The 12,790-nt window shown below is 33.2% G+C and overlaps 1 protein-coding gene across 3 annotated transcripts; it reads left to right on the top strand.

The window, feature by feature from the left end:
* The first annotated feature begins 3,525 nt into the window (after positions 1-3,525).
* LOC110796296 (uncharacterized) lies at positions 3,526-11,662 on the top strand. 3 transcript variants are annotated; one of them, XM_056831507.1, is made up of 15 exons: positions 3,579-3,937; positions 5,215-5,469; positions 5,562-5,686; positions 5,791-5,835; positions 7,226-7,307; positions 7,411-7,479; positions 8,057-8,227; positions 8,312-8,377; positions 8,553-8,621; positions 9,244-9,342; positions 9,448-9,533; positions 10,046-10,190; positions 10,274-10,339; positions 11,171-11,242; positions 11,388-11,662. In XM_056831507.1, exons 1-10 carry the CDS (start codon positions 3,764-3,766, stop codon positions 9,256-9,258), a joined length of 1,071 nt encoding a protein of 356 aa, XP_056687485.1. In that variant the 5' UTR covers positions 3,579-3,763; the 3' UTR covers positions 9,259-9,342; positions 9,448-9,533; positions 10,046-10,190; positions 10,274-10,339; positions 11,171-11,242; positions 11,388-11,662. The 3 variants fall into 3 exon arrangements, with proteins under 3 accessions (XP_056687484.1, XP_056687485.1, XP_056687486.1); XM_056831508.1 differs by having other exon boundaries at positions 10,035-10,190; XM_056831506.1 differs by lacking the exons at positions 10,046-10,190; positions 10,274-10,339; positions 11,171-11,242; positions 11,388-11,662 and having other exon boundaries at positions 3,526-3,937; positions 9,448-9,817.
* The last annotated feature ends 1,128 nt before the right edge of the window (positions 11,663-12,790 follow it).

The raw sequence follows: 12,790 nt of genomic DNA, 5'->3' as shown, positions 1-12,790 counted from the left end.
TTCGACATTTGGTTGTATAAGTACTCGTATGCTGTATGTATGGGAAGCATATGAGGAATTGAGGACACTTGTGCTTGTCTCTCTACTCATGATGCTAGTACATTGATTGAATTAGAGATGGGGAAGGAGACATTTGAACATGTGACTTATTGTACACAAATCTTCGGTCTTAATTGCTAAATCAAGACCTTATTAGTTGGGTTAGGCATGTTCTTTTGGACTGAAAATCTCTGAACCAAATAATTGTGTGGACTGAACTTATCGGAGAGAGAACAGGGCCTTAATAATTGTTGTGAATTGTGACAATGAGTATTACATGACTTTGATTAGTTATTCTTCTGTCAAGTATTACGTTTTTGTTAAAATTCTTACAACCTCAGTCAAACCTAGTTGTTCATCCCTCAGTCAAACCTAGTTGTTCATCCCAATCATTGGTCATGGATTAGTCACGAGGAGGAAGAGAACATTAAAAGCAATAAAGAAATAAGATAGATAAGAAGTAAGGAAGAGAAAGAAGTATGACGTGGTCATGCCATGATCAAAACTAATTCTTGAGCATGGAGTGAGAGAAGACGGGTGAAAATAAGATTGTTTATTTTTTATTTCTTTATTTTGGTATGGGTAGGATAAAAGTAGAAAAGAGAAAAAGATGACTAAATTTAATTAGTCATCCATCGACCATCGAGGGTTAATGGTCGGGATGGTCATGAGTAAAATATACGAAGTAAGAGAGAGAAATGTTATTTTATTTGATGACTAATTATTTTTTATTATCCACTGGCTTTACTCTTTAGACTCATCTATGAGACTATAACTTCTCAAACCATATACCTCCATCCTCCTATTATTTTTCAACTCAGACGTCCCGTATCAACTTTAATCATGAACTTTTCAACACTCAATTTCAGAATCTTCAAAGACCGTCGCATTCCACAACATCAGGTGAGGAAATTAGATCTTAATACAACATCAACAAGGTATTAAGAATTCCGTTCAAACCAATTCCACCCGGACTAAGACAAGGAGATCCACTGTCTTCATACCTCTTATTTTTGTACGCATAACTCTTAGCTAGACAACTTAACTTTTATTGCGTGAATGGCCAAAAGATCAATTGAGTTACTCCGCTTCTCGCATGAAGATCCCCTTCATTTTTACATATGAGACGGCAAATAAAATCTCTTTTATTCAAAACCTGTTAGTTAAGTAGAAAGCTAACTCTCTTTCTCATTTAGGAAGATCAATCTTAACTCATTCAAATTTAGCTTCTAAAGCACACTAAAAAAATTGCAAAACTTTGCACCCCTAACTCAGTAAAGAAAAAGTTATACAAATGTATGTACAATTCTTCTGGAATAAAGATCCAACCTCAAAAATTCCAAACTTGATCAGTTGGGATACATATTTGCAAATCAAGGTGCTTTTGGAGATTTAGGTTTTAGAAAGGCATAAATTTATTTATTGAGATTGAGAGAATTTTGATACTTTGGAGAATTATAATTATTAGTAACACACGGAGTATAATGTAATATTAGAGAATCTAATATTACATATATAAATGTAGCATATTTGCTGAATTATTAGAGCGCCACGTAGGAACTCTGATGGTTCGGCCAATGGAATATTAGATTTCTTATTTATTTTTGAATTAAAAATTAGGTGCCACATAAATATTTTAATTAATTAATTACTAATATATACAACTCCATCCAAAATCAAACACTCTAATAATTTAAAATTAAATCTAAAATAAAATTCATCCAAAATCAAACACTAATCTTAAATAAAATTCGATCCAAAAACTAATCCAATATTAAAGTGCCACATAAGAAATATAATGGTTTTGGCCAATAAAAAATAAAATTTCAAATTTATTTTTGAATTTAAAACGTCGAGTGCCACGTAGATAAATAATTAGATGTCACATAGATATTTTTATTGATTAATTACTAATATTACGCATATACAACTTCATCCAAAGTCAAACAGTATAATAATTAAAAAATAAATCTAAAATGAAATTCAATCAAAAATCAAAAACTAATCTAATCTACTCCTATATACTACCTCCGTTCCTAAATGATCTTTACGGTTACTATTTGCACGGTAATTAAGGAATTTTGGTGAACATGTGATGGTGGGGTAACAAATGGAAAATGAGTGGCTATAAATTGTCCAACAATGTGAGTGGGTGGAAACTAATATTAAGTATGTGAGTGGGTAAGTTATGGTGGGCCAAATAAGAGTAAAAATGGAATAAAGTAGGAGTGTAAAGAACTTTCAGGAACGGACTAAAACGGAAAGCGTAAAGAACTTTTAGGAACGGAGGTAGTATAAAATATAGCAGTTGGTATATATAACAGGTTTATTTTAACTTAACCATTTAATAATTATCCGTGCATCACATGGGCTAAAATCTGGAGTATTCAGTAATATTGTGGAGTATTGTAATTCTTTACATGTTAAAATGTTACAATATTCTTCAAATCAATAATCTAAACATTATTTTAGATTCTTGACATAATAAATGAATAATAAAATTACTTGTCATATACTCAATATATAGTTTATATATAGAAAGGGGAAAATAATTAATTAAATATGAAGACAATAATATTGCTTAAAAGCATGAGTCAGTCAAAGCGGGGAGAATAATTCCGGACAGAGGGATTAATAAGTAATAAATAATAAGTTAATAATAAAGAATAATATAATAGTAATATAATAATAATAATTATTATTGTTATTATTATTACTAATTATATATTATTATTATAATAATAATAATATATAATTAGTAATAATAATAAGTTGAATTGAATTGAATTGAACTGAACTGAATGCTCGTGAACTAAACTGAACTGAAAAATAACTCTGAAACTGAAATTAAGCAAAAAAAAAAAAAAAAAACAGGGCTTTATATAATTATATGGAATAATAGTATTATTTTTGGTTCGAGTGATGCCCCAAATTATTATGTGAATAACAATTAATTATTATATTCTTTAATTATTTTATGTTGAATTTTTTTCACGAGATAATTATTCTGTATTGCATTAATATTAATTAACATGTAAAAACTCATAGCCCAATTGGATAATGCTCTGGTGTTGAAATTAAAGGTTGCAGGTTCACATCTTATGCAAACTATATTTCTCATTTTTCAGATGAAAGTGGATTAATGACATTGATTTATGGATTGATGAAGAGCGTCATGTGGCATGTAGACATTTGTAGAAACGCTTTCCTGTGTAGGAGCGCGACATTTCAAACTTTGATTTTTTCCTTTTCGTTTATTATGCTGAAAATAAATATTTTTATTTCTTTTTCGTTTTGATTATGTGTTAATTATATGTTTTAATTTTGGTTGTAATTGAATAATTATTTTAATATAATAATCATTTTGGTACTCTATATAATATAATAAAGTTAATAAACTTTCAGACATGTTTAGCGTTAAAAAAAAGGTAAATTATACGTTATTATTACTATTATTTATAAGGGCAAAATCTAATAAACTAATCGTAATATCCTAGTACTGTTTTTTTAAGAGAGTAGTACTGGCCTACTAGGTATTCATCATCAACAGTAGGGGTGAAACGCGACACGATTTGGTTTATGTTTAAATAAAACTCTGAACAACCCTAACAGGAGAGTATATATATAATTTTATACCCTGGTTGTATTTTTTGGTTTTTGATTTTGAAATCCAGCGGTGATTTTGGAGTTGGAAATTCAGTGGTTTTCTGATCGGTTTTAGGGTATGGGGAAGTCTGGACATGGTAAACGGAGTTATTCCGTCAACGCCAATGACTATAAGCTTCTGGAGGAAATTGGATATGGTGCAAGTGCGACGGTTTTCCGAGCGATCTATGTTCCTTATAACGAGGTCGTTGCTATCAAGTGTTTGGATCTTGATCGATGCAATAGTAATTTGGTATGATTTTTGTTAATTTCTGTGTTTTAATTTGTTTTGTTGACCAATTTGATCATCAATTTGTGAACTTTTAGGGATTTTTGGGGAATTCTCTAGTCTAGGTAGTTCAATAACTTCAAATTTTGAATTTTTGTGTTAATTTTGGTGTATTGCTATGATCTGTTTTGCCTTTTCCTATATTGTTGGTTTCATTATAGCCTATTAGGCCTGATGACTGTAATTATGAATGTTTACAGTTTGGTTGCATGCATGACAATTCCTTTTGTTTTCCAGTGTGAATTAACGTTTTAGCTATTATAATGGACTATTTAGAGTTGTTGAACATATCAGAAGTTTTACTTCTATGCTTTGCCTTTGTTGGCTACTGAACATCTATAAATGCCTTGGAACAACGGTATTGTTGCAACACTTTTATTTAGGCATATAAAAGCTAGCAGTTTGCATATAATATTATCTCTTTGGGATGAGGACACAATCAAAGAAAAATGCAGATTGAAATATCAACTGTCCTACAACTTCACAGGAAAAAAAAGTTAAGGTTAATTTGGCAAGACATCCGATTTGGTCCAATGTAAACCGAAGTTGGAACTATTCTTTGTTTCCAAAAAAAAAAGGCTCCATATAAAATATTGTAGCCTGTGTAGTGAAAATTTATCTTTATTCAAAAAACCGGTCCTTCCTTTTCTCAGTATAGAGAGCTTTGCATTTGTGGTTACTGAGTGTTGGATTTAGTGCTTCATATTAGTGTATTGTTAGTGGGCTATAATGAGTTATAGTGAAGTATGTTTTATGAGCATATAAAAGGTATTTTAATGTAACTTAATTAATTGGATTGAATGAAAATATGAAATAGTAGTACTTCATCCGTTCCATAAATATCGCACCATGGTTGACTTTTACTCCTCTTAATATCTCAAATTATGTGTACGTAAAAATTATAAAAAATTGATATTTAGAAAATATGTATCAATAGGATTATACGAATCTAACATGACCCCACATGGCCACATGACTTACGTATGAATCACAAAAAATGGCCAAAGTTGTAGTGTGAATAGTGTAAAAAACCAAATGGTGCGATATGTACGGAACGTAGGAAGTATAATTTTTCTATATTCTTTCCCCTCTCTCATCTCTATTATAATTTCAACAATGAGCATCTATAAATGCCTTGGAACAACGGTATTGTTGACAACACTTTTATTTAGGCATATAAAAGCTAGCAGTTTGCATATAATATTATCTCTTTGTTTATCAAAAACGTCGTTCTTATACAGGATGACATTAGGAGGGAGGCACAAATGATGAGTTTGATTGATCATGCAAATGTTGTCAGAGCATTTTGTTCATTTGTCGTGGATCGGAACCTCTGGGTTGTTATGCCATTTATGGCTGAAGGTTCTTGCTTACACTTGATGCAGACAGCGTACCCTGATGGGTTTGAGGAACCTGTAATTTGTTCCATCTTGAAAGAATCACTCAAGGCTTTGGAGTATCTCCATCAGCATGGACATATTCATCGTGATGTTAAGGTTGTTTACTTATGTTTTATTAATGCTTATACAGTGCAATTGTAAATTATGACTATGATTGTAAGTACTTTAATACAACTTCTTAATTGCAGGCTGGGAACATCCTCCTTGATACTAATGGGGTTGTGAAGCTTGCCGATTTTGGTGTTTCTGCTTGCATGTTTGATAGTGGTGATAGGCAGCGGTCGAGAAATACATTTATTGGAACTCCGTGCTGGTGGGATCAGTTGGCACAATTTGTCTATTTATTGTTTGTTGCAGTTCGTGAAAGTTTCCCTTTTACTGATTCTCTTTTGGTGCTATGTTTTATGTTCTATCCAGGATGGCCCCTGAAGTGATGCTACCAGAAAAAGGATATAATTTCAAGTACGTCTATTGTTTGTATTATAATACAAATTTTCTTTCCCTGTACTGAACAAGTAATTGCACCTAACACATTAGTATGTAGCTCATATTCATCATTCAAGCATATATAGGAGAAGTAGAGTTTTTTTATATTCACCTGTACACCATTTACACATGAATACAGGAAAATGATAGGAGGGGTTACGAATTAAGGGGTCACCCTAGTGGATTCTAATGGGTTATTCAATTATGCTGGTGCTTGGATGATCTTGTATTTAACTATTATAGTTTATACCTTCCGAAAAATTCAGTATGGCAGCCTAAAGTTTAGTATATTTCACTGCAGTCACCTCAGGTTTCTCTCTTTAATATATGATATTATTGATCTGAAATATCTGATTCAATCTTTCATTTTTCCAAGAGGCCTGGAGCCTTATACCTTCCGCAGTTAGCTAAATAAGCTAAAACATAACTGATAGAAGATAAGTGTTAGTATTGTGTCCCACTTCGGAAAATGAAGGAAAGAACTTTAGTTTATAACCTATGTGGGCTACTCCTCGTATTGCCAATTGGTTTTAGGATGGAACCTCACTTGGGCTATGTTAGTGGGCTTTTGTTTCCTTCTTGATTATACCAATTCTCTTCAAGGCCTGGCTTTTCTTTTCTTTCCTTTATCTCTTTCTCTTTCTACATTTAACTCTTAAGAATATCCCCTTTGTTTCTCTGTCAAACTGTGTCAACTAAATAAGAACTGAGGAAGTACTTAAGTAGAACTGTTGGTGTCGGCCACCAGAATATATAAGTGCTAAAATTATCTTTAAAGCAAAGCTGTTTTGACACTAAAAATGAGATTTCTGGAAACTAGAAAACTAGATTTTCTATTGACAATTCTCAAAATTAACATTACTGCTATAGTAAAATTAATCTAAGATCTTTATGCAACTAATATCATACACGTTGAAATTTCAAGACCAACACATGAAAACTACCAGAGATATGGAAGAGGTGCTAAAGCATGTGTTTCAAATTTAAACTGAAATTACTATATCAAATCCAATAGTTGAATTGAAGGCCATTGCAGACTTATCTAAAAACAGAATTATTTGTAAAAGTAAAATCTTCTGCCCCCTTATTAATGACAAAAGTTACCTCAATGTCTTCAAATGAAATGCCTCCAATATATGTTCTGTGGACCTGGAGGGCATTGCCTTTTCTTTCATTGAGCTCTGCAGTGAGTGCAAACAGCATGAGACATTACTCTATTAACAGAGTAAAGAACTGAAAATGATGAATTTTCTTCTAAGGGAACCAAAGTTTCCGCTCTATTAGTTGGCTTGTACTTGTATTTATGGTGAGATTATTAAAACTTAATGTACTGGAACATGTTGCTGAGTGCATTTTTCTTGTTCAGGGCTGACATATGGTCATTTGGAATAACTGCACTTGAATTAGCTCATGGTCATGCACCCTTCTCGAAATATCCTTATATGAAGGTATTGACTTTTTATTTGTTCAGTTCACAGCGGTCTTATATACTTCGTATAAAAAACATGATGCTCACTATGACTTCTTTCGCTTGTGTGATTTCATTTTTAGGTTTTGCTTATGACTTTACAAAATGCTCCACCAGGACTTGACCATGACCGGGATAAAAAGTTCTCAAAGGTTAATCGTTTCGCATGTCAGGAACTTTATGTTTTATGTTTCTCTCTGTAATGTGGTTAAATACTTGTCACACCATCGCGACTTGCGTCTTCTTGACCTTCTTAAAATTTTCTTCCTCCGTTTCTTAATAGATGCATCATATTCCTTTTCTTTTAATTATGTTTCTCAATAAATGCATTATTTCTCCATTTAGTAACTTATTGTGTGCAAAATTACTTTCTTGTCCTGAACTTTGTTTCTAAAAAAGGGGACAGTAATATGGCAAATATGTAAATACCACACTCTATCTCCTTCTCCTTGGTTCATGTGTCATTTCCGTATGATGCATCTATTAAGAAATGGAGGAAGTATTGGATTTCTTAACTTGAAATATGAAATGTGGCCTCTTTTCACACTTATTTGTGCAAACTTTAGCCTGTGGGTTTTACTTTGTACAAGCACAATTTTTTTCCCCCTTAATCAATCGACATTGTTTCTGGGTCCTCATATCCTAATTAGCTAATACTTATACTGTTCTATTCACTGCAATTCTGCAAATATAATCATCTAACTGGAGTATTTGGTAGCTGTTTATCAGTCTTTTAAAGAAATGATTGCAATGTGTCTGGTGAAAGATCCAGCAAAGCGGCCTACTGCCGAGAAGCTACTCAAGCATTCTTTCTTTAAACATGCCAAACCGCCTGAGCTTTCTGTGAAGAAACTGTTAGCAGACTTGCCACCACTATGGAACCGTGTGAAAACCCTGCAGGTCCTCCTTTTAGATCCCTAATCTGTTATTTTAGGTGTTGTATTTAATGGTGTGAGAGTTTATCTTCGTTTGTTAATTTTGCAGCTTAGAGATGACGCTCAACTTGCCCTGAAGTTATTGCCTTCAGCACAGCAAGAGGCTATATCACAGGTATGACATTTGTTTGGGCAACTTTTCTCTTATATTTGTAACCTGTGAGCTCGACTTTCATTTAGCTTAACACGAGTTCTGAATTTTCTGCTAATCTCTCTTTTTTTTAACTATCAAATGGTATATCATGTTGTCAATAGTATTTTTGAACTGTTTTTGTACTCTTCTGCACCAGAATGAATACAAGAGAGGTGTTAGTGCATGGAACTTTGATATTGAGGACTTGAAAGCACAGGCTGCACTGGTTAGTAGTACCTTTGCTTTTCTTTCTTCTCTCTACATTTAACTCTTAACAAGAACCCCTTTGTGTCTCTGCCTTCTCTATTAAGAAACTCCTAGCTGTATCTAACTGCAATACCCTCAATTCCTCTTTAGCTTGGGCTGTTGCTGAACAGTATCCTAGATACTTAAGTACTCCATATTACTATTTTTGGTCGACTACCAGAATATAGAAGTGCTAAAATTATCTTTAGAGCATTGCTGTTTTGACACTAAAAATAGCATTTTCTATTCTGGAAACTAGAAAACTAGATTAACTAGATTTTCTATTGACAATTTTCAAAGTTAACATGACAACTATAGTAAAACTAATCTAAGTTCCTCAATCTGTTCAAATGGAATACCTCCAAATAATCTTCTGAACTTCTGTGGACATTTCCCTTTGACCCTTTCTTTCATTGAGTTTTACAATGAGTGCAGTCAGCGTGATATATTGCTCTTAACAAAGTTAAAACTGAAAATGATGATTTTTCTTCTAAGGGAACCAAAGTTACCACTCTGGTAGTTGGCTTGCACTTGTATTTATGGTGAGATTATTAAAATATAATACACTGAAACATGTTGCTGAGTGCATTTTTCTTGTTCAGGAGGATCAGGACTGACGTAAGGTCATTTGGAGCCTTGGAGGAGCTGAACTCGAATTAGCTCATGGTCATGCACGCTTCTCGAAATATCCTCCAATGAAGGTATCGACCTTTTTAAAAAAAATACTTCCAACAATCTTATTCATACTAAACATGATGCTTCATCGTTCGCCCCTGACTTCTTTCCCTTGTGTGTTTACATTTTAGGTTCTGCTTATGACTATACAGAATGCTCCACCAGGGCTTTACTGCGACCGTGATAAGAAGTTCTCAAAGATTAATTATTTTTTCATGTCAGTAACTTTATCTTTATGTTTCTAGCTGTAAAGTGGTTAAAATTTGTCACACCAACGCGACTTGATGTCTTTTGTGGGAACTTATCTGTAGTTCCCCTCTTGGCTCTTTCCTCACAAATTGTAATGGCCTTCTCAAATTTTATTGGATTTTTCACACTTATTAGCTCTCACATCTGATGCCTGGTTTATCGTACCAGATTATTTGTGCAAATTGTAGCCTGTGGGTTGTACTTTGTACATTTATTTTTCCTAAATCATTCGACACAGTGTTTCTGGGTGTACTTGTATCTTAGTTAGGTGATACTTCTATTCTTCTGTTCACTGCTAAAATAATCATCAAACTGGAGTGTTTGTCCTTACCAGTTAGCTAATACTTCTATTCTTCTGTTTTTCCTTAATCATTCGATATAGTGTTTCTGTGTCCTTATATCCCAGTTAGCTAATACGTCTATTTTTCTATTTACTGCTAATATAATCATCTAACTGGTGTATTTGTAGCTGTTTGTCAGTTTTTTTACAGAAATGTTTGCCATGTGTCTGGTGTAAGGTCAAGAAAAGCATTCTTTCTTTAAACATGCCAAGCCGCCTGAGCTCTCAGTGAAGAAACTGTCAGCATACTTGCCACCACTGTGGGATCGTGTGAAAGCCCTGCAGGTCCTCCTGTTATATCCCTAATCTGTTGTTTAGGTGTTCTTGTTGATGGTATGAGAGTTAATCTTGGTTTGTTAACTTTGCAGCTTAAAGATGCCGCTCAACTTGCTCTGAAGAGAATGCCGTCAGCACAGCAAGAGGCTATATCACAGGTATGGCATTTGTTTGGGTAACTTATCTCTTATACTAGTACCCCGCGAGTTTTACTTTCATTTAGGTTCCGTTTGGTAGGGCGTAAAACGTTTTCATGAAAAACGATTTTCCCCTTTTCAATCATTTTACGTTGTTTGGTTGGATAAGGGATGGAAAACAATTTTCCATGACCATTTTCCATTTGAAATGGAGGTAAACCACTTTTCCTTCTTTCCTCCTTACCTCCCTCTCCTTTCTTCCCCTCAATCTTCACCATCTTCTCCCATTTTCCTTTAAGTTACCAAACAAAGGAAAATTAGTTTGAAATTGTGTTTTCCCTTGAAAAATGTTTTCCATGGAAAATCATTTTACAATGAAAATGTTTTTACGCCCTACCAAACAGAGCCTTAGCTTAACACGAGTTACAAATTTCTACAAATTTCTGTTACTCTCTCTATTTTTAACTATCAAATGGTTGTATAGTCTTTAAATCCTATACTAAGAGCTAAATGGCAATTTCAGGTAATAAATTGAGTTTGTCCCACCAAAAAAACATTTACCTTTGATTCGTTGTGAGTTGTGAGTACCAAACTATGTCATTTGGTACCAAATGACAAAATGCAATCACCCTGCTTTTAACAAACTGTGTTGTTAGTATAGGTATTAAGGACTATACCTAGTATAGTCTTAAGAATTTTTCTCAAATGGTGTATGTTGTCAATAGTATGTTTTTAACTGTGTTTGTACTCTTTTGCGCCAGAAAGTGGAAGTATGTTGTACCTTTTGCCTGTGAGTCTTAACTCGTTGCCTCTTGAGTTCCATTTTTCTGAATCATCGAGTTTGTCTCTTAGGTGCAAGAGGATGAGGATTTGGCAGAAATTAAGACAGCTGATGAAAGCGTAAAATCTTCTGCTAGCAGTAAGGTACGTAGTAGTCAATCAGATGTTTAATCATTTTATCAGATTGTGATCCTTGTTTATGTGATTTGTTTGTATTGTCAATCAGATGTTTAATCATTTTATCAGATTGTGATCCTTGTTTTTGTGATTGGTTTGTATTACATGTCAGGACGCACAATACTATGGATCTGTTTCAGGACAATGTATTCCTCGAAACAATTTCGTTCACAGGTAGTATATTTTGTGGATTGAATTTGTGTGCAAGTAAAATAATTCAGGGTTGGAAAGAAAGTACCTGGATTAAGAAATATTTGTATTTGTGTTAATATTTGTTGAAAAGTGAAGCTATATTACGCTTTAAACACCCTGTTCAAGCAAACTATATCAATGTACGAGTGATCGGGAGAAAAAAGATCATATTGTGGTGTCAAATTGGTTGGTATTCATCTAGAGGTTCATATGCAACTGATTATACTTTTTGTTGGGAGCATTCTAAGTTGGAATGTCATTGTGATGCTTAGTCTGATTATGTGTAACCGGAACATGGTGAGATTAGGAAATTAGAAAATGGTTTCCGTTGAAATTAGAAATTCTATATATATTCCGTTGAAACTAGAAACCAAACTATAGTTTTACAAGGCTTTTTACCGTCTAGATAAGGTGAAGTAAAATCCTACCCTTGGGCCTTGGTAATAAAATTAAAAAAAAAAAAAAAATGAAAAGTAAACGGAAGTTAGGATACTATATCCTAACTTATCTAAGGAAATAAAATAAGAGAATTTAAGATCAATAAGAGGATCTATATTTTGGTAGGTCTGAATGTGGTGACCGATGGATGCAACGTAGTCTGTTGCACGGTTAGCTTCTCTATAAATATGATGCGAAGTAAAACTGTCAAAATGTTTAAGCAAATTTTTAACGTCGTCCATAAGTAACTGAATTTTCCACGGACATGTAACATGTTGCTGCAAAATCTGAATTATTAGTAAATTATATATTAACTAGCTTTGGAGCCCGTTCAAAGAACGGGCAATTATATGGTGTTTGGTAAGCCGTTTTTTAAAGTGTTAATTTTATTGAGGGCTTGTGATTTTAGTTAGAGAATATGATTTATATAGAGGTGATCAAATCTCTAAGTTCAAAAAATATATAAATTATATGGTGAGTTAATATTAAGTGTTAAAGAGGGAGATGAAGTAGTAGATGTTGAATATGAATTCAATGGTGAATTGATATTGGATGAGGAAGATGAAGTGAAAGATGTGTTGAAGTTGTGAAATTCTTCATATAACAAACAACATGAAAAATTGGAAAAATAAAATTAAAAATAAAAAATCCATGGATGAAATAAGGAGGTGATACGTGTCATCTAACAAAAAACAATCCATGGATAAAAAAAGGAGGTGCCACGTGTCAGCTAATCATGTATGGTTATCCTTTTTATAGACTAGGTATAGATATTTATTTTCATATACTAGAAATAAAATATGGACAAAGTGAATTATGTAAATAGTGCAAAAAGTCAAAACGCTGCGAGTATTAAGGGACAGAATGAGAAAGTAGTTCATGTTC

The sequence above is a fragment of the Spinacia oleracea genome, chromosome 6 (assembly GCF_020520425.1).
Source record: "Spinacia oleracea cultivar Varoflay chromosome 6, BTI_SOV_V1, whole genome shotgun sequence".
NCBI classification, from domain to species: domain Eukaryota; kingdom Viridiplantae; phylum Streptophyta; class Magnoliopsida; order Caryophyllales; family Amaranthaceae; genus Spinacia; species Spinacia oleracea.
This window is presented reverse-complemented; position numbering and strand designations above follow the sequence as displayed.

What these genes read in the sequence shown, in the direction of transcription:
- LOC110796296 (XM_056831507.1), top strand. Translation starts at nt 3,764, where the DNA reads ATGGGGAAGTCTGGACATGGTAAACGGAGTTATTCCGTCAACGCCAAT. An exon ending in ATATTCATCGTGATGTTAAG is followed by an intron (nt 5,470 to 5,561) that starts GTTGTTTACTTA and finishes TCTTAATTGCAG; the next exon opens with GCTGGGAACATCCTCCTTGA. An exon ending in CGAAATATCCTTATATGAAG is followed by an intron (nt 7,308 to 7,410) that starts GTATTGACTTTT and finishes TTTCATTTTTAG; the next exon opens with GTTTTGCTTATGACTTTACA.